The 25,017-nt window shown below is 39.7% G+C and overlaps 3 protein-coding genes across 4 annotated transcripts; all 3 read right to left on the reverse strand.

Moving 5' to 3' along the window:
- Positions 1–4,163: 4,163 nt before the first annotated feature.
- LOC105390246 (23 kDa integral membrane protein) lies at positions 4,164–17,775 on the reverse strand. 2 transcript variants are annotated; one of them, XM_048623495.1, is made up of 6 exons: positions 17,605–17,775; positions 17,026–17,214; positions 13,835–14,017; positions 12,353–12,428; positions 11,257–11,399; positions 4,164–4,355 (listed from the first exon to the last, which is right to left on the reverse strand). In XM_048623495.1, exons 1-6 carry the CDS (start codon positions 17,662–17,664, stop codon positions 4,194–4,196), a joined length of 813 nt encoding a protein of 270 aa, XP_048479452.1. In that variant the 5' UTR covers positions 17,665–17,775; the 3' UTR covers positions 4,164–4,193. The 2 variants fall into 2 exon arrangements, with proteins under 2 accessions (XP_048479452.1, XP_048479453.1); XM_048623496.1 differs by lacking the exon at positions 11,257–11,399 and having other exon boundaries at positions 12,210–12,428.
- A 2,716-nt stretch (positions 17,776–20,491) lies between these two features.
- On the reverse strand, positions 20,492–23,458 carry LOC125489049. The gene has a single exon (XM_048623489.1). It carries the CDS (start codon positions 23,384–23,386, stop codon positions 20,576–20,578), a length of 2,811 nt encoding a protein of 936 aa, XP_048479446.1. The 5' UTR covers positions 23,387–23,458; the 3' UTR covers positions 20,492–20,575.
- Positions 23,459–23,718: 260 nt separating this feature from the next.
- Positions 23,719–24,952, reverse strand: LOC105394310 (transcription factor MafK). The gene has a single exon (XM_011566198.3). The coding sequence runs from the start codon at positions 24,763–24,765 to the stop codon at positions 24,352–24,354; it is 414 nt and encodes a 137-aa protein (XP_011564500.1). The 5' UTR covers positions 24,766–24,952; the 3' UTR covers positions 23,719–24,351.
- Between the last annotated feature and the right edge of the window lie 65 nt (positions 24,953–25,017).

A 25,017-nucleotide genomic window follows, 5' to 3' on the forward strand; every position in this document is an offset into this window, starting at 1 on the left:
TGACTACTGAGCCGAAGGTCCCGGGTTCGATTCCCGGCTGGGGCAGATATTTGTTTAAAGACAGATATTTGTACTCGGGTCTTGGGTGTTGATATTTATATTTAGTATCTATCTATCTATGTATTTGTGTAGATATATCAGCTGTCCCACACCCATAACACAGGTTCTGCCTAGCTTGGGGTCGGATGGCCGTGTGTAAGATGTCCCCAAAAAAAAAAAAACAAATTACTTACTCATTTATAAACGGTAAGGTAAGCTTAATGATGCCGTCTGCAATATTGAGTAAGTACCTAACTAAGTATGTACATTTAATAGCACATCATACTATTACGATTTTTTATTATTGCCATCTTTCAGGAACTAGGTAATTATCAAGGTTTTTCTCCTACGATATTAATGAATTAACCATCGCTCTATACATCTTGGGTGTTGATATTTATATTTAGTATTTAAGTATCTATCTATGTATTTGTGTAGTAATATCAGCTGTCCGACACCCATAACACAGGTTCTGCCTAGCTTGGGGTCGGATGGCCGTGTGTGAGATGTCCCCACATATTTATTTATTTATTTTGGTAAGTAAGTACCTACATGAACTTAGCCAATAATGGCTTGTGTTTGGGAACCATTAATAGATAACAAAAAAGTTAACTTCATTCTTTATTTGGTTAAAACCACAAGCCAGTTTCTATATCTGTCCGATCTCTTAACATTTGTGTCTGTAGGTACAGATAGACACACAATCACTTTAATAATGTTATTCATTCTTGAAATTTTCAGAGTATTTTGCTGTACATTACCGGGTTAATTATAATTATTATTTATACTTTTATTGCACATTTACAAAAGTATATGTACAATCAGGGTGACTCAATGCTAAGTCCACCTGATTGTACATATTTAATTAATAATAATTCTCTAACAGTCAACCTGCAGGAGGTTCAGAAGCAGTAAGACGGGTTTGTAATAGTTTGTGTAGTGGCTTCAAAAATTATACAAACAAACACATAAATTAATATACTTCAACTTTATAAGCAAGCACTAACAGCTATTAAGGACGTGTAAACTCTTCTTAGGTACATAATAGAGTACTTACTTACTGACTGGCTTTAAGTTAAAGTTACTTATTGAAATATCAATCAACTAGTAAGTACCCCACGGAGAGCCGGTATACTTAAACGTGTGAATTTAGTCATTATGTACTTGCCTATGTAATTTTATCAGAAAAGCACAAAGTTAATCGGAAACAAACAATAATTTGTGACTCAGTTTGCACTTCGAAATGCGTCAGTTTTAGACACTATGTCATAAGTAACTTACCTAATCATGATCCATCAAATGATTATGCTATGATCACTTACGAGTAACTTACTTTACATAAGAGTATCTTCATAGTCTCTCGTGCGTACGGGACGGTAACTATCTCCAATTTCAAAAAATTATAAAATTTCATTCTTCTTCTTCTTCTACTTACGTAATAGTGTTGCCAATTTGCAAAGCAAATTGGTCCTAAACCCAGTTTAAATTCACATCTAAGCTCCACAAGACTCTTAACACTTCTTACCCAACAAACCACTCCTGCCATCGACTGTACCCGACGGTACTTGCGAGGAGAAAGTGCAAGCGATCGGAGCCGGCGATCGAGCCAGACCACTCGGGCCTCCGACACTTTCCAATGTGCTGCCCTTCGGTGGGGCGTATTCTGGTAATCAAGCTAAGTACGTTTTATATTCCATAGATATAGATGGAGAAACTGGACTGGTGTTGTTCAATGGAGCAGTTCCCATGCATCCTAGCTGGCCGCGATTGCCCTGTACACAGGAAGAGATGTGGTGCCCCATCCTCCACCTAGTGCCTCTGCATATGCTGCAACTATCATCTGTTAAGATGCCGTGGCCGCTAATGATGAATCCTTGGTTGAGATCTTAGTTAATTCGTAGATGAACGTAATTAGTTCTCCCCTACCTAGGTACCAACCTATGGTAGGTAGATAAACAAATCGCAAAATGCATTATCTGGTTTAGTAGAATAGGGCGTTGAGTTTCATTTGGACATAATCAAAGAAAACTCCGCGATCAAGGTTTGCTTAACCGGTTTTAGCGATTTTAAAATTGTTTGTTTTATAAGAAGAGAACAAATATTACCTACCTAACACAACACCCACGCTTTGTAGGGAGGTGGGATGGAGTTGGAGATATTTTGACAGGTAAGTACCTGAGATAAAATAGAAGAATTAAACTGAAAATGATGTAGCGACACATGTTATAGTCACGTTTTGCAATGTAAGCTTTCTAGTAACTTCCAGTAGCGAACAATGCGCAGACGCTAGTCGTCTCGCGCCCGTCACTTAGACAACATACTTGTAAAATGTAATTGGTAAAATCAGTAAATAGTTTGGCCTCAAGAAATCCTGCATTCGTCATTTACCACAACCCCATAGCCACATCTTTATACCCTAAATTGGTGACCTCCGACAGACTGAACACGCAACCTTCGGAAGAAACGATGGAGTCAGCACGGCGATGACGCGGCGCAGCATGGAACGGCGTGGACGAGACGGCTCCCCCAGCAAGGCCATGGGGTAACAACGACAACATCAGGAACATCATCTACTGGAAGTGCACCACCCCTTCACAAATTTTGGTAACGCATCAAAGAAGAAATTAGCGTATCGAAGCATCTCAAGTCAGCACCTGGACGAGCGGAACACATAGAAGGTGCGATTGCGCGTCCACGACGGCAGGTCAACGGGCGGTAATCGGCGCTTCTGAAGTTAGCGAGTTTGGGCGGTTTCCTCGCTGCGAGGCTGCCGAGCTGGAGCATAGTGGACTGGTCACCCACGCGGAGGCTCACTCGAGGGTCCTCATGGAAGTTCCCGCCAGGATGGACGAGAGATGCAACGAAAGAAGCTATTTTTAGATCGGAAATTCCCACATGGTTCAATCACACACGAGGTCGGATTCGCAGAACCGAGGTAGCAGCGTTCATCTTGCACGGTCAGCGGAATGTGATAAGCGCGTCGCGAGTGAACAAAGTGCTACGTAGTTATACCGAGTGGTTATTGTGTGAGATTTATAAGTTTGATTTGTTAATTTTGTATCAGTATTGAAATGTAATTTTGTGATTTCTGTTTTGTTTGATATTGTATGTTTCAGGTTTAAAGCTCCGTAAGAGAGGCTTTTGTAACATAGGTATTACGTATTGTACTTGAAAATTTTTGACAAAAATTTTGAAAAACGGGGGAAGTGATGTAGCGACACATGTTATAGTCACGTTTTGCAATGTAAGCTTTCTAGTAACTTCCAGTAGCGAACAATGCGCAGACGCTAGTCGTCTCGCGCCCGTCACTTAGACAACATACTTGTAAAATGTAATTGGTAAAATCAGTAAATAGTTTGGCCTCAAGAAATCCAGCATTCGTCATTTACCACAACCCCGTAGTCAACCCACTCAAAACCCTAAAATGAAAACGTAACACAAAATATTTTGTTGATAAATTTTATTTGTATAAAATTACTTTTTATCTTACAGTCTATACTACTTACTAAAACTAACTTTAATAAAAAATGCAGATATAATTATTTAAGTCATCAAAATATAAAGTTTTAAGGCAAAAACAACATTGAAATATAAAATAAAAAAAAAACAATCACAACATGATCATCGAGATCAACACGACCACACTTTAAAATATTTTTAACAATCCTTCACGGTCTATATTCAATAGAATAGGCAGGGTGAACTAAACATCACTAAAAACTAAAACAAATTAACTAAATACCTACTTTTTTTTAAAGAAATAACTATGCTACGTTTGGTAAGTCAAGAGAAAAATTTTTGACCTATTAAGAATTCAGTTATAAAAGAAAGTTACCAATCATAACACAGTCAGTGCGTTGGATAAAAAAGAACATAGCCGGTCAACGAATATAATCATATCCATTATCTTTAAAAAAAAACATATTCCAACCCATCCCAAAATTGTCTCAGGAGGACTTCATTATTCTTTTCAGAAGGCCTAGGACTTACACCGCGCGGCTTCGAGAGTCTCAGACTTTTATTTTGTCATTGTGTCCCTTGACATACGTTCCTTGCGCTCCGTGCTAGGCCTTCAGTAGTACCTAACTGTGACACTACCATCATCTACCTATCCGTAGCGTAGCGTAAGCGTTCAGGAATCGCTGATCTCCGGTCTAATACTTGGGCAGGGTGGCGCTGGGCGCGGTGGGCGCGGCCAGCAGCGAGTCATCGGGGCTGGCGAAGGTGGACTCCCGCAGCGTGGAGTTCCTCATGGAAGCCCTCCGTCTCTTGGTGATGGAGTGAGCCAGGAAGAACGTGCAGAATATGCCGGTGCTCTGGAACAATAAGGGGATTGGGGGTTAGGTACAAATGGAGGTGTAAGTTATAGTTTGTACAGTTTTTCGTAGGGTCAATGTACCTAATTGGGCGTTTATGACAAATGAATACACGGCTCTTAGATATAAAAAATGTTGATGATGAATGAAGTCATTTATTATATTATAAGGAAATATACTATACCTAAACTCGTATTTTACTCTGTTGATAAGGTGCAAATAAAAAATGATAAAAACCAAATGCCGTGTCCGGGCATAAAGTCTTTGAACTGCAATCACGACTCATACTAAATCATAATAAACTGTGAGTATAATTGATGGGTGCATGTCCCTTCAGTACAGTAGGTACTTACTTACATTAGGTTACGTAAGTAAGTATATCAAATAGTTTAAAAATGCAATTATCGGAATGATTTGTTTTGAAAACAAAACAAAACAAAACGGCATTGTCTCAAGGAATTAGATGTTTACAAGTTCGTGAAATATAGTTATTGTATATTATGTAAGTATATGAATTTCGTGAATAATCCCTTTGTGTATAGTAGCTACTTTGTATAAAAAGGAGTCTATTCTCAATTTTATTAAAACTAGCCGGCGATGTCGCACGAGGAACTAATGCTAATTAAACTATAGTTACCTATACATAGTGAGATTCATGGTGAGTCACACTGTAACAAAGAGTGAATAAGTGTTCTTGAAATAAGTACAAAGTGAATGTTTCTTTATTCCAGCTTGTGTGTGTTTAGTCAAAATATCACATTTGGCTAGTTACACTACTTTTATCGCTGGCTGCAGTAGCTTAACAAGTAGTTTTCCACTGTTCTCAGTACTACACAGTTCAGCACAAGTATCTAAATTCTAAGTAAGTAGTATCACTCTTGCAGATCATCACGACCCATTACGTCCCCACTGCTGGGGCACGGGTCTCCTTCCAATGAAGGAAGGGTTTTTAGGCCTAGTCCAGGGTTTTTAGACTCTTGCAGATGACTTACTTAAATCTAATTTTGTATTCCAACAACTACCTACCAAATACTTAATTGTTGGATTTTTGAGGCGAAATTTAATTCTAAGAACATAAATCCTATTAAAATCACAATTTAGGGCGCCTTCAAATTAGTCGCTAAGTGTCGCGCGGCTGCAGCGCTGCTGCAGCGCTGCAGCCGCGCTGCTGTCTAAATTCCATATAAATTATTAACGCGCGACTGCAGCGCTGCAGCCGCGCGACACTTAGCGACTAATTTGAAGGCGCCCTTACATTAGAGCATTGCCTGAAGTGGCGAGCAAGGTCGCTGCGTCTCACTGCATCTGACGTCACGTGTTTGCAAAAACTTAATCATTATTTAGATGACTGAAGGCCCGTGGCGTGAGCATGACGATGACGCAGTCAAGGCCCATTGCTCATCGGTCATCGATGATGGCATCAACAGGATAATTACGACAAATCAGGTGCTTGTTGACTAAACAGTTGGGACTTCCATTTTTATGTGAGGCACTAGAATTGTTCATATCTAACTTCTATCTATGTATTTGTACAGGTATTTTATGGTCTTCGTAAAGCAAGGATCGTCATTATACTGCAAACAAAGTACAGACCTATGTAGATACTTATATTTATATACTAAATGTAACTAAGTACTATTACAAACTTCAATTAGAGTCCTGATACACAAAATAGCACTAGTGTTAAAAAACAAACAGTATTATCACCTCAGATCTGGCATTGAGCCTCGCCACGCTAATAAGAAAATTGCTCTCCCGAGGATGTCAACTAATACGACTCATTAAATGCAATCGCTCCCACTATTCGTGAGGATGTGATATGATAGGGACCTGCTCCCCTAGTGGAGACCCGTACTCTGGTGTAGCGACTGTAGGAGGATTACTAAAACGATAATAATTATGTGCCACTGGGAGCAATCTATTGCAGCAGTACAAGCAGAGAGCGATGTTTGTTCCATCAGTACCTAAAGCATCCTTAATTTTAACTTGGTATACGGTCACGGCGTTCTTAAAACCGTCTGTTTCCAGCTATCAAACCAAATAAAGCAACGCGTAAGCACTCTTTTGGATGCTAGCCGCCTACCATGCTAATTCTAATGACCTGTAATGCTTATTTATCAATAAATGAATATGAATATGAATATGATATGCTCTAACCGAAGTGGGAAAACGTTGTATACAAAAGTGGAAGTAGTGCTTACAGTTATCAGTGTCCATGATTCTAAACTACACGGCATCAATCATCAACACATCACTATCGTCATCATCATCATAATTATTAAATGCAAATCGTATCGTTTAAAATAAAAAAATAGTTAATCACTTATCGTAAGCTTTGTATGCTCAGGCATCCATTAGATAACTAGGTAAGTAAGTACTTATCTAAATCACATCATTTCATAAACATGATGCAACCTTGACCAACATGGACCAGATTTATGTCTACCGCAGATGCGTCTGCGCATACAAAATGACGAATTGACGTTGACGATATATAAGATGATGTGACGTGAAAACTATTTCTAAAAATCGCTTTATTATAAACTAGCTGTTCCCGCGAGCTTCGCTTCGCCTTAAAGTTTTCCCGTGGGAATTCCGGGATAAAAAGTATCCTATGTTCTTTCCCAGGGTCTATACCATATGAATACCAAATTTCATTCAAATCCGTTCAGTAGTTACTTTCGCATTTATAATATTAGTTAGGATTAAATGCATAATTTTATTATTAAAGCGTATTGCGCATCATGTGATATGTGACTTAGCCAAACCTAATTAGTTATTCTTCCCAGGTTCATTACCACTTATCTATATTTTATGAAGGAAGCTATAAAAAAATATAAACAAATCGTACTGTATGATCGTATGGTATGACATCATTTGGGACATCTTTATTGTACCTGTACCTACCTATGGCCTCCTCGACAGTTGCCTAAGTTGGTGCCATAAACAGTAATGTTAAACCCCCGTATAATAAACATGTAGAAATATCTATCAACAGCGATGACATAAGGAAATCCGTTAAGTAGGTAACTAGAGCTACGTAGTACGTACCCACTATGTAATACTATAATAACATTTACATAATGCAACAAGTTGACCAAATAACAAAAAAAAGAGCTAAAACCGTGAAAATGTGCAGCATTCGCATCGCAAATGACCGAAATGAGTCACAAAGACTGCGCTTGCGCAATACGAGAAAGTGACCACGCCCCAGTGACACTGCCTACACACAACCACTGGCAGACCCTTGTTCTCTTCACATTTAGAGGAAACGAAAGCTCTTCGTAAAATGGTTCGTAAAAGCACCCACAGTTATCACAATAAATCAAAACGGTTACGTTGAAGCATGTGTGATTTTGATGTGTGGGTAATGGAATGGGTATTTCCTCACGGCTGTAGTAAGGTGGCTGGAGTCTCTGATCGGAAATAAGTTTATTTGAGTCTCGAGTGTTGTCATTCATGGTCATTCTTTGACTCTATAATGCATGGATTTTTGGAAGTTCTCGATTGGAGACCATGCAAAAACTGTGAAACGTTTTTAAACATTGCTCTCCTCTTCAGAAAGCTGGCAAGATATCAAGATAACCATATACTTAACTATAATTAGATAAATACCTAATTAAAAAAACCAAGCTATGTGTCGTACAACTGTATGCATAAATAATGTCATGACGACGATGTCGATGTCGATAAGCTAGTGTTGTCACGGCATCCATTGTATGACGGCGTTTTTATCGATAGTTTCCATCTGTCGCTTCATGGGAATTCATACTTTACAGACACAGACAAGGTTAACTCGTTATTATGTTTTCTAAGTGACTTCGTTTTTTTTGTTATATCGAGCTGACATGGAAAAAATATAAGCAAAATTAAAAACACTAAAACAAAGAACAAAAATTTACATAAGGCTGAGTGTGCTTTACATATTTCAGGAAGTGGATGGCATAAATAAATTACCTGACCATTACATTAGACTGACATAACCTAATTAACCACAGGGTCAGTAAAAAAATATAATACTTAGCATTTGTTTTATTGAGTTTTTTTGCCACTTTCTTATATTTTAGGTAGGTAGGTAAGTCTCTCGCTTATATGGAGAAGAGTTCTTAACAGTAGTACCTATATATATAATTACTTAGCGCATACTACCGCATATTACTACATAGGTAAAACAGTTTTGATCAGATAGCTATAAAGGGGCTTTTTATAGAACCATAAATTTATAAACATACATAATTTTTTTCGTATTTTTTACTGAAACTCTGAATACAACACACGCCCACAATGATATCGTCCGTATTAATTACTTGACACTGTGTTGTCTGTCCATATCACCAACACTGGCAATGATATTGCTTTTAACTTTTTACAAAGTCACGCGATATGTTTTTGATATGAAATAATGAATTATTTGCATGAACTGACAATGCCGAGGGCCAAGGACTAAGGGCCATTGTAAAATTTAATATACCTACTTACCAAGCATTTTGTTATTTTTTTCTATTTTTATTATTCTTATGTTTTACAGGCAGAACAGGGAGGTACCTACTTACCCCTGTATCGAACGAACGAAGTGTCTCAATATCCGTGTCCGCGTTGTTATATGTGTCTCAACGACTAATTAAAATGTTGAAGTTGTCATACATATATCACTTCGTTAGTAAAAATGAGTTTGCGATACACATGCAGACTATTGAAATATGACTTAACTAAGACTTAACTAAGACTTAACTAAGTACCTACTGTATGTATAGGAACTTAAGATTAGGTAATAAGGCAGCCAAAAACGTCTATTGTTCGTTCATACATACGTATAACTATCGAAAGACTTCATCGATCGATAGGAAGCTATAGTCCATCCCATTTCTTTCAATGCATGTCGCGTTTTATGTGAAGCATGACCCAAAAACCGGAAGCTATGTGGCATTATGTACACACGGGGACCATTGTGTAGACTCGGCCTAAATTTTTGTAGAGTGCGACACAAGCTTTATATTCTATTTTTAGTTGTATCCGTATTCACTTGTGTCCTAATAAAATTATAATGAATACTTACATAGTTAGAGTTTAGCTTTTTAAGCTAAGGTTTGCTGTTCTTTGGTAGAATAGGTTTATAGGTACGAGCCTAAACTTATGTATAATTTGTAGGTTTGCACTTAAAGTTTACAAGACATCCCCTCTACAACAAAGGTGCAAAGGTTATCGACCCAAGCCAGCGTTTAAAAATTACATAACAATTAACAATGCATGGTGTGTTTATGGTAAAAACTCACGCGTAGTATTGTAGGTACTTACAAACTGTTAAATTCAATGTTTCGGCTATAACTATATACGATCCTATTCCCGTTATTTATTACACGTCTTGTAGAGTCCGAGGTAATCGGGTTGTTATAGTTCTATTCAAATCAAAATAAAAAAAATGTTTATTGTTCAATTACATATCAATCATACAAGTTGCAAGGGCCCCTGTACTAGGTGACAAAACTGTGTTAATAATTTCTACGCTAGGTAAAAGTTCGGAGATGGAAAACTATTCTAATAACTACGATATCAGTTCCAGCCTGTACCGATTGGGATAACCGTGAATTATTACAAATTAATTCAGGACTTGCCATCGGTGTAACCTCATCAAATAAGGCGAAGAACCAATTCGTCTCAAGGATTAACATAATTGTTATTCAAACAACATCTTCAGTTGGTATTGTGTGGGTCTTAAGGTCGTAGTTTGACAAGGAAAATGGTTAACAATTGTTGCATTTATTCCTTGTGACCTTCTATATGTTACTTGAGTTATGGGTTTGTGAGTCAGACAGAGCTAAGAGTGTTAATTATTATTGTCTGTGTACTCTTCTTGAGATTTTGAGAACAATCATTTCAAAACCTGTTGTATTGTGATGAGTGATGACCTAAAGTTCAAAACCGTGTAATTTGCAAGTATGTAGTAAAGGAAAACATATGGAAAAAAAACCTGCTCACCTAAATTTTACATAGATGGTAGGTACGTAACAGCTACATTCAGAAGCTATAGAATAATATATTAGTACCTTCAGTTAATCTTATTTTCCCCTGCGACTCTTTAGGGTAAAAACGTTCTATTAGAGGTGGTATCCGATAGGTGTACGATTTGTTGACTACTACATCTAGAATCCAGCATATTGGCTATACTTTCCAAAACGGCGATACAGTTTCGAGCGAGTTATTGCGAATATAGAGAAAAAAGACCCCGGTGGAAATCTGACAACCTAAACCTACCTAAAAACGGACCTAAACTCATTGACATATATATTACCTAAAGTATATATTATTATACCTTCAGGGATTATTTGCAATCGGAGCTGTTTTCGTATATTTTCTCTTGTGTCACTCGCACCGCGGGGAAACCCAACAGAATACACCACTTAGGGCCTCCGCTCAACGCTGCAAAACCCATAAACTAAACCCCTCACCTGCAGCACAGAAGCCGCCAGCGCCACCATGGCCACCAACAGCAGCTGTTCCTTGGCGTACTTGTGCAGCGGCTTGGCGCAGCCGCGCTGGTAGAGGGCGCTGCAGTCGCCGGCGTACGGCTGATGAAGGGAGTCTAGGGGACCCTGGCCGCAGCAGGACAAACGGCGATACGACTTTTGTTACGACCCTTGTTGCAAATATGAGTAAAAAGCCAGCGGCTCCATGACTACGCCTTCTGGACCATTGTGAGTTTTAGAATCTCAGCTGAGTTGGGCGGAAACCCGGAGCAGGTACGTTTTCTTTTGTTTTTCGGAAGCTGAAGGTTGTCTTTTGTTTTTCCACATAATAGTTATGTTTACTTCCGCTCCACGGTCTCCGTCGCTCGCTATGCGGTCTAAATTCATAGTAAACAGCTTCGCTTAAAGCTGCAATGGACCTTAAAGTACCCCCTCACCTGCAACACAGAAGCCGCCAGCGCCACCATGGCCACTAACAGCAGCTGTTCCTTGGCGTACTTGTGCAGCGGCTTGGCGCAGCCGCGCTGGTAGAGGGCGCTACAGTCGCCGGCGTACGGCTGATGAAGGGAGTCTAGGGGACCCTGACCGCAGCGTGGCAAACGACGATACAATTCGCGGCTCGTATAGCAAATATGACTAAAAATCCAGTGGCTCCATGACTTCGGCTTCTGGACAATCGCGAGTTTCAGGACCTCCGCTATGTGGGGTGGAAACCTTAAGCAGATCTGTTTTCTTTTGTTTTTTCATACGATAAACCTCAAGTAACGCAGGCTCCGTCGCTCACTATGCGATCAAAATCCATAGAAAACAGCTCAGCTCAGGTCTCCTCTCAATGCAGCTCCCATAAAGTAAAACCCCCTCACCTGCAGCACAGAAGCCGCCAGCGCCACCATGGCCACCAGCAGCAGCTGTTCCTTGGCGTACTTGTGCAGCGGCTTGGCGCAGCCGCGCTGGTAGAGGGCGCTACAGTCGCCGGCGTACGGCTGATGAAGGGAGTCTAGGGGACCCTGCCCGCAGCAGGAGAACGAGCGATACGACTTGCGACTTTTATTGTTATAGAGAACAAAAAGCCATAGGTTTCATGACCATACGCCTTCGGGCAGCCGCGAGTTTTAGGATCTCCACTGGGTTGGGCAGAAACTGGAAGCTGTAGGTTATCTTTTGTTTTTCCACATAATATATTTACTTTCGCTGCGCGGTCTCCGTCGCACGCTAAAAGACGGTGGCTCTCTAACAAGCCCAACTATGCATTTGGTGAATATATACTCCTCTGCATTGAGCGTACAAGAAGAGTTATTCTTTTGTTTATCATCTCCGCTGGCTTCGTTACTCGTGCCGCGGACTAAATCAATAAAAAACAGCTCCGCTCAGTAAAGTAAAACCTCCCCACCTGCAGTACAGAAGCCGCCAGCGCCACCATGGCCACCAGCAGCAGCTGTTCCTTGGCGTACTTGTGCAGCGGCTTGGCGCAGCCGCGCTGGTAGAGGGCGCTACAGTCGCCGGCGTACGGCTGATGAAGGGAGTCTAGGGGACCCTGCCCGCAGCAGGAGAACGGTACGTGGCCTGTAGAGCTGAAGTCTCCGGGGCCGGTCATGCCGCAGCATTCCATCTGCGGGTTGAGGGGGTTGGGTGAATAGGCATTATGTGAAATCTACACTCACGTCACTAGCACTCAATGAAAATGTTCCAGTGGCATATGGAACAATGGCAGGTGGAGCTTTTTCATTGTACGTGAGAAGTGTGTATTAAGGTGGATAAAGTTTATTTATTCTTAAACGCTATACAGGGCTGTTGCAAGCATTGATTTCCAGGCTTAGATACATGCTGCACACGTAGGTTTCGGCCTTTTTGCAACAGCTTGTATAAATCAAAGATAAATCATATTAGGCCACCGCACCGTGGTGAAAAGATTGAGCAGTAAGATAAGCGTCAGTTGCTGACTGGCTTGGTTGGTTGCGCCGAGCGTGTAAGAAACAGGTGATACTGATACGTCACTAGAGGATGCTCCTTTCGTGTTATTATGGATAACGTAAGTAAGTAGTTACTTAATAATTATGTCTACCTAACTATACATAATACGTAGGTTTTACTACTAAATCCACTCTTCAAAAAACCATTCTAATCCCACTTGATGCGCCATCATATTAATTATGTAGGCATTACTCACAACCTGCCGGCATAGGGGTTCCTACGGGAACCAATCAACCGTGCCTACACGACGTCACCACGGCAACAGATCTGACAAACAGTCCACCCCACCGACCCTTATCCCCTCCCTAGGGGTCACTCTAGACTACGAAAAACTAAGGTTTAGAGTGCTGCTGCAGCTCTGCTAACCACGGACCTATCGATAAGTATTAATTGATACCGATGATTGTGTGACAGCTTTTTTTCGTTGTTTTTCAGTCTAGAGACCTTTATAATGGGTCAATCTAACTTACGAAAAACGAACTCTATCTCGTTGTACCATTGCATTGTACTAAACGTACTTTGCATGCCAGCTCTATTTCGTTCGTTTTTTGTCAAGCTAAAGCAGCCCTTCTGGGTCCCTGCTGTGATGGCGTAATGGGGGATTAACTACGGGACTAATTAGAATTAAAAGCATGACTTGCCAGAGCTTTTAGTGAGCGACACAATTATGTCATGTTTTAAAGAGTTCATAATATGTTGTGGCTTTTAGGGATAATTATACTTGTAGTACTCTGTATAGGTATTAGTCTGTGAATTATATCTACTACTTAATGCTTTAATTCTCTTATACATAGACATTTTAATAAAACTTAATATAACTACAGTGACGTAAGTTTCCCAGAATGGTAGGCAGAGCATGGATCTATAATCTATATTCAGATCACACCATGAACAGCCATTTAAATGGATTATTGTGGAAGCCTATGTATGCAATCGCCTTTTTATGATTTTCCACTGCTAACTAATACAGCTACTGCTATATACTACCTAAGATTTCGATGCATTTGGCATGCGATATAGCTATGTAATTGATAAGATAATCACCTGAACATGCAATTTATCCCATCGTATCGCGTCGGGCGAATTAGGCGCCTTATTCCTAGCGGTCTCGGCGAAGTACTCGGACATCGTCGTCTTGATGTCGATCTCCACGTTCTCCCACACCACCATGGCCCACACGAAGCAGGAGAACTCCACTATGACCACTACTGCTATGAGAATACCCGCCTGGAAGGGATAGAGAGATAGATTGGTCAGTCTTTGGCGTGTCGATAGTAAACTCTTGTCTAACGAGTTGTAATGTTCGGTCAGCTGCATAAGTAGCTATACACTTTTGTTCCTTGTCAAACTAGCTACATAACAAACTGACAATGTTTTAATAGGTAGTTTGTGAGTTGGACAAGGTACAAAAGTGTACAGCTACTTATACAGCTGACTGTTCCTTGGATCCTGTAGAGCTTCATTGTTCCACCATTTGTTTACATAGTGTAACATAAATTAGAATAATGGCTACTCCCATTGACCAGTGGCGGATTAAGAGCATCGGAGGCCCTAAGCACAAAGAATGTGTAGGCCCCTAATTAAGAACAATGTGTTGCTTGACAAAGAGTGACAAAACAGTTCAATAGCTAAAACGTCCTATAACTTTTCTGTAAAAAAGGATGTAAAACATTTTAAAAAATTATTGCTTGCCTTAAAGGCCTACGACACGCGCAAGTATCACCACAGTTACGAGTAGGGTAAAGGCGGGATAGATGCCCCACTTTTTGAAATATGCTTCTAATTTAAAAAATATTGGTTTTTCATAAATAATCCTTATGAATGCAACTAGTTTAATCCTTTATGTTTAATTGGGATTTGTCTTTTTGGACCTATAAACTATAGATTTTTCAGATTTTTGCTTTTTGCAGAAGTCCATTGTTGGGGATAGATGCCTACCCCTATGGATAGTTGCCCGACCTTGAAAATACTAGCACGGATAGATGCCCTTCATACTGTACAAGTATATTATATTAATAATATTCATATATTTTTTTGGTCTTTATTTTATTTGAAAGTATTTTGCAGTTTTTTAAATCTTTTTATGGTCATTGTAAAAGTATTTGTTCATGTTCTTGATGGAATGGCATTTCTATATTTTTCATTTATCCCCAGTATTTAAGTCATATAGTTTAGAAAAAATATATTTAGTCATAGAACAACGCGCTCACACTCCTTCTTTTCTTTTGTATTTTTGTGGCATATTCTGCTATACTTAATCAGTAAAAAGACCAAAATCATCAGTAAAAAGGTCAACTAAATCCATAAAAAGTGTAAATATCTATACATAAACTAGATCTACGGTATAGATGCCCCTGGGGCACCTATACCGTAAAAAATCAGGGCAACTATCCTTTTTGACAGGGATAGATGCCCCCGTATTTTATTAAAGTAAATAAAATAAATGAGCCACTATTTATACTTTACATTTAGATCAGAATGTATACTTTATGAAACAATATACTGACGTAATAAAAAATATGACGGAGATAGCATATATTTATAAAGTTATACAACAGCAAATATGCACCTTTAATTTTTTTACGCCTTCGTTAAGTTCGCCGCGGATATGAATTCACACACGAGCGAAACGAGACGTCACCACTCGACGGTGCCTGGCTACCCGAGGTGCGGGTGGCTTGCGGCGTCTAGTTTCTTAATTGCGAAGTTGGGAAGTTAGGTTTTTTAAAAATGGGGCGCCTATCCCACTGGGGCATCTTTCCCGCCTTTACCCTACTACTGCGCAGGTACACCGAGCTATCACACGGCACAGTTAAGTACGCGCAAGCCTCATTTTTGTCAATATCTTCGGCGTGGAAACTGGAAACAATGTTTCCCAATGAGGAACTATTTCTTCTACTGGTTATGGTAATTTTTTCACTAGAAAAAAGTCTAGTTGCCTGCTATTACCAAAAATCAAACCATACACGATCGAAGTGGACAAAAATTGCTGTACCTAAAATTGAAAAAATCATTCACATGTTAAACTACTCAAGGATTTAAGAGAAGACTAATGAATGGCAATATTATTAAAATTTCAAACATGTCGAAAAATGCTTGAACCACACGCACGGTAGTCCGTGTTTAAGCCGTCCTGCGCAGGCAAAACTGTGGTAACACTTACGCGTGTGGTAGGCCCTTTACCAACCACACGCACGGTATTCCGTGTTTAAGCCGGCCTGCGCAGGCAAAACTGTGGTGATACCTACTTACGCGTGAGGCCTTTTAATCAGAGCAAGCTCATTACATCGGACATATTGTGGATGAATAAAATGTAGGTATAAAATGAAACAGCAGCAGAGGATGGGGGGCCCTGGAGGCCCGGGGCCCCAAGCACGTGCTTGTTGTGCTTATAGGTTAATCCGCCACTGCCATTGACAAGTCTGGTTCACAAACTTACACCGTACGTATTCCATAACTATGCACAATTAAACTATTATTCCTATGTAAATAGCCTTTGCCACCCCGATCTCAAACATAAGTATTTAGTCAAACATAAGATCGTGTAAATATCTAGTCATTGAAACTCCCTAGGGACAGATTATGGGCTAATGGACGTACTTATCTAAACAATGTATCCCCTGAGAACGTCCCTCGCTATGTTCAATAGATCCTTACGATATAAACTCCGTAACGGACCCTTTAGTACTTGGCACGGGAAATACTTATCATTAATTTCTAGGTAAATTTTGCTGCTGCTATGTGGTAAAGCTGGAGCTAGTTAGATGGAAAGATGTGCCTACATCGACACTTACCGATAGTATCTCTATTTAGTCTGTGCGACTAAGTAAGTAGGTACCAAAAGCAGCTATAGGACCATTTAAGAGGAACGTCCTCAATTAAATTAAACCATCGTGGGCAGATCCACTGGCCTCTCTCAATTACAGGAGATAAAGTTTAATTAAACCAAGTTTAAAAGAGTGAGTAAGCCAGACAGTGAGTCTGCAGCGGACACGAGAATAGAGAAAAATATCTAGTAGACACTTGACATGTAGGTAGGCTAGAAGGCAGCTAGGTACTTAACGAAGAGACGTGATCATTGGCTGATGATGATACTTACTGTACCTCCTACCTACCTAGATACCTAATAAATAATGGTCCAATAATCATGTTATTATTATATTACTCACATACTCACTGGCCTATTCATTACAGCTATAAAGCAAGTATAAACTGTAAACAAACGTGCAACTAACCATAACAACGTGGAACTGATGCATCGTTTTAGCCGTTCTCCATCCAATCCAGGCTATTGAGCAGGTGATTATGGCCGTCATCAGCAGTAAAATTGCCGGGTACTCCACGCTCACTCCAATGAAGTGGCGAAAGATGAACAGCCTGTATAAAAGAAACCCGCTGGCGCCAAAAAGAACTAGTGCTGACATCTGTTGATAAACAAGAGAAACGCTTAGTTAACATTGGTGGTTAACCGGCCAGTTTAAAAAGCATGCGGTTAGTTTAGGTAACTTAATTTTAACCAGCGGTAGCGTTAGCCACTAGAGTAGAGTGCACACTAGCGCCGTGTGTATACTTTACGATTTGGTAGGGTTATGAAATTATTATGTCCCGGATTTCAGAATAGTTTTGGGATAATTTCTAAATGTAAATATTAATGAACACTCTAGTTGCATAAAGGTCACGATGAGGATTCATGTTTCATAAATAAAAGCACACAGTTAATTCAAGAACGGGCTCTAAGAATAATTCTTTGTTGACTAATTTACTAACGGGACGATCAACAAAAGCTTACGAAACTAAATCAAAGCAAAACTTACGGCAAACAGCACGTTGAAAGTCAGCACTAGATATTTCCAGCAGTTTGTGGATAGCGCCATTGTTGATGTAGAGCTTGAATGTCGTTCACATCTCAGCGGTTTTCGTGTAGAATGGTCTCAGAAGCCAGTCCCACAACAAAGCGTTTGTTTCGGTCGCTGGTCCCGCAATGTTTGTATTAGTGATGTAACGAATGTGTGTTTTTGGACATTCGCGAATGCGAATGCGAATGCGAATATCTGACATCGACATTCGCGAATGCGAATGCGAATGCGAATATTCAGTTTGTGTTAAAATTTGGGGCCATTTGCATGGTTGGTGACTATCTAGTACTGGACGAGGTACATTCCGTTCTAGACGCATTCCGAATCAGACTAGCCAATAATTGTCGCAGTTTTTTTTAAAGTACACTTTAGTTAGCCCCGTAACTGTTACGACACATTGCGACTGTGTGCGGTTTCTGAGGACGACTTACACGAAACATTTAAAATATTTAAATCTATGGCTGTCTTGCTCTGACACTTCAGGGTTATTGGTAAAGTAGACCTGATCCTTTCAAGAGGTGATAGAGGAAGACATTTTCAGTCGATTGAACTCTATAATGCATTGTCCGAAACTTTTCTTACATACTAACATATTGAATATGTAAGTTTTTTTTATGTTTTTCAAAAAATTTAAGCTTAATACTGAAAATTAAAAAAAAACTATTTCAATAACTTTTTTGGTTGTTTTGCATAAATAAGTGACACCTAAAATTAACTAATAAAAAAAATCAAATGTGCATTAATTGACTTAAATTAGACACAATACCTCAAAATTACAACATTTAAAAAAATATTCAAAACGTAAAAACAAATAAGTTAAATTAAAAAAAAATGTCATATGACAATTTTTTGTGCACTTCAGCTTAAAAACATTGTCAACTTATAAGCTTTCAAATAAGATATTTCAATATCAAAACGATTTAGGTATCACTAAGATATGGCCAAAACAACCAGAGAAATAGGAGAAAACTCAATAGAGGTTTCCATACTAAAGTCAACAGGACTGAAAACAATCACACTTTTTACCTTTAAATAGGGCTAATATTGTTAGTTTTCTTATTGAATTTTGTCCGCCTGTGCTGGTTGTTTTGGCCATATGTTGGTGATACCTAAATCGATTTGATATTGAAATATCTTATTTGAAAGCTTATAAGTTGATAATGTTATAAAGCTGAAGTGCGTAAAAAATTGTCGTATGATATTCTTTTTATATTAAACTTTTTTTTACGTTGTGAATATTTAAAAAAAAATGTTTAACTCTTTTGAGGTAAGTATTATGTCTAATTTAAGTCAATTAATGCACATTTGATTATTTTACACTTTTTTTATACAAAACAACTAAAAACATATTGAAATATGGCTAGTTTTTTTATTTTCGGTGTTAAGCATAACAATTTGACAAAAAAATAAAAAAACTTAAATCCTAATTAATATTATAAATGCGAAAGTAACTGTGTCTGTCTGTCTGTCTGTCTGTCTGTCTGTCTGTTACTCTTTCACGCCAAAAGTACTGGACGGATTTGAATGAAATTTGGTATACATACGGTTTAGACCCTGGGAAAGAACATAGGCTACTTTTTATCCCGGAATTCCCACGGGTTTTTTTAAGGCGAAGCGAAGCGCGCGGGGACAGCTAGTATTAAATATTTTAGAAATGGTTAAGTTAAGTTTTGGATAATGCAATATAGGGTTCAATCGACTGAAAAAGGCCTTCCTCTATCACCTCCTGAAAGGATAAGGTCTACTTGCAAATAACCCTGTATACTGTCAAAATACGCTTTTTTATTATGTTTAGGTCTTATGAAACTATTAACTATAATATGTAAAGTTTCATTTCCCAAAGTAAATAAATAATACCAAATGATAAAGTAAGACTGGAAATGTGATTAACAGGGTAACTTGTAATAAAAAGGTTATAGACGAATGGATTTAGGTTTTGTTAACCTATCTACCATTTTTTTCAAATAGTTTTTTAATAAGTACTGATATTCGCAAACATTCGCACTAAATTTTGCGAATGCGAATGCGAATGCGAATATCCAAAAAAATGCGAATATTCGCGAATGCGAATGCGAATGCGAATATTCGTTACATCACTAGTTTGTATGTCGCGAGGTGCGAGTCACTGAGTTGTGCAAGCGCCGCGAAGTAAAATTAAACATTCGGCATTTACTGTCTAGTATCGCGAACGATAAATTTATACGATATACCGACACATTTATCTGATAATATCAATGACCAATAGTCTACAGTTAGGCGTGGCCTTAATCTTCTCTAGGAATTGTAAGGATACATAGTCCCAAAATAGCCTTGTCTAAAATAACAAGATAGCATATTTTAATGTAACGAAAATAAATATAGGTAAGTAAACTATTTAGTTATTATACCTAGCTACCTTTGTAACTATGAGAGTTCTTCCTACTTGTATAGGTGGTAGGAATAGTAGCTAGGTACCTACTAGACTTTATCTCAAGTAATCTTATCTCACTTTGTGAGTGCGTGACCTAGTTTATATCACTGTCCGTACGAGTTATAAGTATTTAAAGAAAGTATTTACCTACCTAAGTGTTAGTAACTGTACCTACCTACCGAGCTCTACCTACGCAATGCAGTGACGATTGATTCGATAGTGACGAGCCACTGTCGCGGAGAAAGTCAAGTTTCCTATTGGATTTATACTTTTTAATTCATGTTGGTACTTTTCGGTCGCCATGGCGGTTACGAACTGGTTACGAAAGAACCTTAATTTCTGTTAATTTCGGTACCTAATACGAAAAGGTGCAAGTATGCGATGGGTACGGACAAAATCATTAAAAAAACAATTAGTTATTAACTATCTGTGAAATTTTATGTGAAATTACGAAGTACTTGTACTTAACTACTTCCTAGTTCAAAAATTATAACAAAATTAAATCACAACTATGCACAATTAAAACTGTTCCTCCTGACCACACACTTCACAAAGACACAGCTCCTTCGCCAAACTATGAGACAGAGTTCTCGCGTCCACGATCGAGATCATCGTTTTTATTTTCTCTTTCAAATCTGGACTTATTTCCCCGGCCTGCTTGGCGGTGTGCAGCATGGCGCGGGCTTTGTCGGCGTCTCGACGGTAGAGGGCCAGGCCGGCGAGGAAGGCCCAGCCATCAGCCAATAGCGGCTCGAGCTGCACGGCCGCAGCGGCCCAGCGCTCCGCCAGGCCGCGCTCTCCCAGCTTGCTGTACACGCGGGCGACAGTCAGCGCGGTGTACGCGTTCGACGCCATCTTGTGCGCCCGCGCAGCCCGCTGCAGCGCCACCGCCGGCTCCGACCGCATCCCCGCCAGCGCCGCCTGCATCAGCAGCGCAGGGCACTCCGCCCCCGCCTTCTCCGCCTCAATCAAAGCTGTTTCACACTCCTCATCCCAACCATTCATTGCAAACAAACACGCCAACCGGATTTGTGACAGAATAGCACAAGGACCAAACCGCAATGTTCCACTATTCACCATGTTTAAAGCCTCATCGTGATGCCGTCGTAACAGTAGAGAGGCAGCTCGCACATAGTAAATATTGGGCCCCAAGTTCAATTCTAATCCCAACCTCGACCCACGGACGCTGCAACCTTGCTCGTAGCACTGCAGCAGACTCTCAGCTAGCGCGTATCCTCGAAGGGATAAGAAAAACGCTGCTGCTAACACAAATGGATCATCTACCTCCAAGGAAGATGGCATATAAATCACCTCTTTAATCCCACTAGATTCTTCCCATTTTTTTAAGAAACCCTTCCAGTTTATTGGTAGCTCAAAGGCTTTTCTCATTTCCCTCACCGCGACGAATGCAGCATGTTCATTTTTTAAATAATGATGAACTGTGTGCAAGGCTGCCCAAGCTATTGATATTGTAGGACCATCAGAATAGTCACCCTTAACTGCAATAGTTAAAGCTGCTGTAGCTTTTTGTGCTGCGTCTTCATCCTTATTGAACTCTTGGGCAGCAAATGCCCACAACAGGTATCTATTTTTAGGATGTGCTTTTACAGCTTGCATTAAAAGATCTCTCGCCTCCGTATCATGTCTAAGCTCTAGACAATGTATAGCCTTAGCCAATAATGGTCTCGGTTGATTAGGGGCTAGCTTTACATTCCTCTCGATGTAATATTGAGCTATTTCCTTTTTTCCGGCCATTGCAGCGTCCGAAGCTCCATTAAGTGATTGTCTGATGCGAGGAGGTTGTGGTCTGAATGATGCGGTGACGGCCTGGCGACTGGCCGCATGGTGGGCGGTCACGGTCTCCTGCCATTCTATACTGGCACATTCTTCAGGAGAGAACTGTTTCACCATAGTTCTCACTCTTGATAAAAGTCGGTTGGCAGCCGTACGTTTGATGCTCTGGTTCATCGTCATAGGTCCTCTGCTGGCCAGCTCGCTCAACTCTCGATGTACAGCTAAAGCTCCACATTCTTTACGGATCCTCCTCACATCTATGCTCGGATCATCGGGTGAAGGTTCAAGTTGTAATTCCTCTTTCAATTTAGATTCGTCATCGTCAGCTATTACAATGTCCAAGGGTTCAAACAGTGAATTAAAATTTGGATTTTCAACAAGTGGTTCTGATAAATCAAACCGCATCGTTATGAACGCAGAATGACCCTGTTCATCATAGACAAAGCCTTCCCTTGTTTCTGCCTTTGAGTGCTTTGAGCGAGCACTGGCTTTCCCGCTCTGAGGAGTTCTGACTTCCAATAAACTTCCAACGTTAGGCAGCTTATTTTCTTCCATGTAAAATATTAGTTTAGTGCTCGTAGTTACTCCATACTGGTTTGGCTGAAGCAAGACAGCTGCATCTACTAATCCGGTATAACGACCACGTAGCTCCATTTTCCCCGTCCTGGGTATGGCTGCTATTTCAATGACAAAGTGTGTCTCCAATCGGTTGCGTAGTGCTTCTTTGTCGATCAACAGGCGTTTAACAGATTTCCAATGAACATTATTGCAGTTTTCACTACATTTCAAATTACTTTCCATGAATATATCATCATCGGGAAAGTCGTAACCTGTTTTTGCTGCATGGCCGAGGGCACTAGCATTCGGCCAGACCAATTTATTGATAGGATCTTCATCCGACGGAGTCTGGGACATCCCAAACTTGACAGCAGCTGGATCAACCAGGTCATCTAGTGCCAGAGCGCACAGATATGCTGTCCCTTCCTTGACTGTCGGCATGCAATGAGCACTGAGCATAGTCAATGTCACCAGCACATTATCGTGTTGTATTGCAGGTTCAGATTTGACTGTAGCATTGAGAGACAGACCCGTATCTTTTCCCGTCTTGATCAATACCAGCGGCACGTTTATAGTCAATTCTGACTGACCCAACACAATAGGTAGAATATCAATATTAGCACCCGCTTTATTGTCAGGATGGAGCATGGGTTCGTACTTCTTCGGAGTTTTTGATGCAACTATTGTCCGTAATATCAGAATCACTGGCGTATCGGTGGCTAAGCATAAATCTTCTGGTTGTGAGAGGTCTAGCTGCAACACTTCTGGATCAAGTGAGACGCCATCCTCCCACTTCGTTTCTAAGATAACTTGGTCGTTGAAGAGGACCAATAACAGAGATTCTTCGGCGCTTTCGCCCATCAGGTCCAGGGACAGGGTAACAATATTGGTGTCATTGAAGGGAGCTGGCTCGACGACCTCCTCTTGAGAACTAGACTGCCGTGCCCCGCGAGGACCCAGGTTCAACACACTACGCATTGTTCTACGGACTTATATTTAATTTAGCATATAAAATATCAGTAGGCCTTGTTCCACCTTGTTCAAAATATAATTAATGTACTCTGTGTTCAAAATCTTTGCCTGTGTTTTGACTTTTTTTTCATGAATTTGTTTTTTTTTATATAAAGTGGGTGCAAAGTGCAAGTGGAATATTCTCAGAATTACCATTATACTTAATTATCATCCTGAGCCCCATGCATGTTTGATTCCTATGTGGTGACTTTCAATAGGTTTCTAAATTATATGATTTCGAATTTGGTTTAGAAAAGGAAAGTTAATTAGCAGATCAAAAATTAACATGAAAAAAATAATCTTTCATTACATATTTTATTCAGATATCACATACAGTAATGAGTAAGTACTTATTTAAATATCCCTTAGAACACCTTGGTTACATAGTGGTAGGTAGGTAGGTACAAAATTATATTTTTAAATAAAGCTACACTACCTCCAGTGTTTTATGCTTATAATCAAATCTTTCACTATGAATATGTATAAAACCTACATTATTATAAAGAAACTGCATAGGTACATCATCCAAGTGTGATTCTACACGAAATTATAAGAGGTAATATTAGTTTTGTAATAATTGTGACATTATACATACTATTGTTTCATAACATTAACCCAGATTAAACTGTACACAAATCTTCAAGGTGGCATTTGCAATCTATTTAATGTTGCTGTAGTATGGTACACAATTTAAATTTAATATACAAGGCATTGCTATAATAATTTCCAGAAATATAGGTTTACAATTAGTACAACCTACAGGCAATCACTGGCTTATATGTAGATAACTATATATATTCCATTATTATAGCCATGTGTTTATCATTCTGTGTTATAATCATAACAGTATTCAAAATATATAAGTATATTGTCTAAAACTACAATCTAGACTAAAACCGCAAACCCTTATAATAAACAAATAATCTCTAACATCAAGGCATAACATCCAGTTCTGGTGGAAGCGGGATGCTTTTCAACATAGCGAAGCGCTTCAGAGCATCATATTTGCTCCTCAAAGCTTCAATCTCTTCCCGGATGCGGTTGTTGTCCTCCTGCATCAGCTCCATGTCGTGCCACTCCTGGCTCTTCTCAGTCTCCAGCTCATCCTTCTGTTCAATTCGCTTGATTCTACACGAAGCAGCATACCCTCGGTTCTTCAGCGTACGCCGTCGCTGCTTCATACGGACGATTTGGTCGCGCGTCAACCCCCTCATCTTCAGCTGCCTGTTCAGGTCCCGCACGGAGATGGACACCAGCTCGTCGTCACTGATCTCGGCGCAGGGCGTCGGGGATAGCGGAGCCATTAGTGCTTTCCGTCCTCCAAGGTGTTTCAAATCATGAGGCATAGTAACGCGTACGGACTACCGTAATGAAGTTGTTGTCACTTTTATTGTAATGCACAAAGTAACTTTGTAATGTTTAATTAGATAAATTGCGCTAAATGCGTCGTATTTACGTGGAATTAATACAAAAATGTCCCAGCTCTCTCACAAAAACAAACCATTAATCATTTTTTGACGTTTGACAGTCTGTCTCTGTGGTAAAATTAGTCTGTGGTGCTAGCGGCATTTTGCCACAGACTAAATACAGATCATTTC

Source organism: Plutella xylostella, chromosome 10, assembly GCF_932276165.1.
Source record: "Plutella xylostella chromosome 10, ilPluXylo3.1, whole genome shotgun sequence".
Lineage (NCBI taxonomy): Eukaryota > Metazoa > Arthropoda > Insecta > Lepidoptera > Plutellidae > Plutella > Plutella xylostella.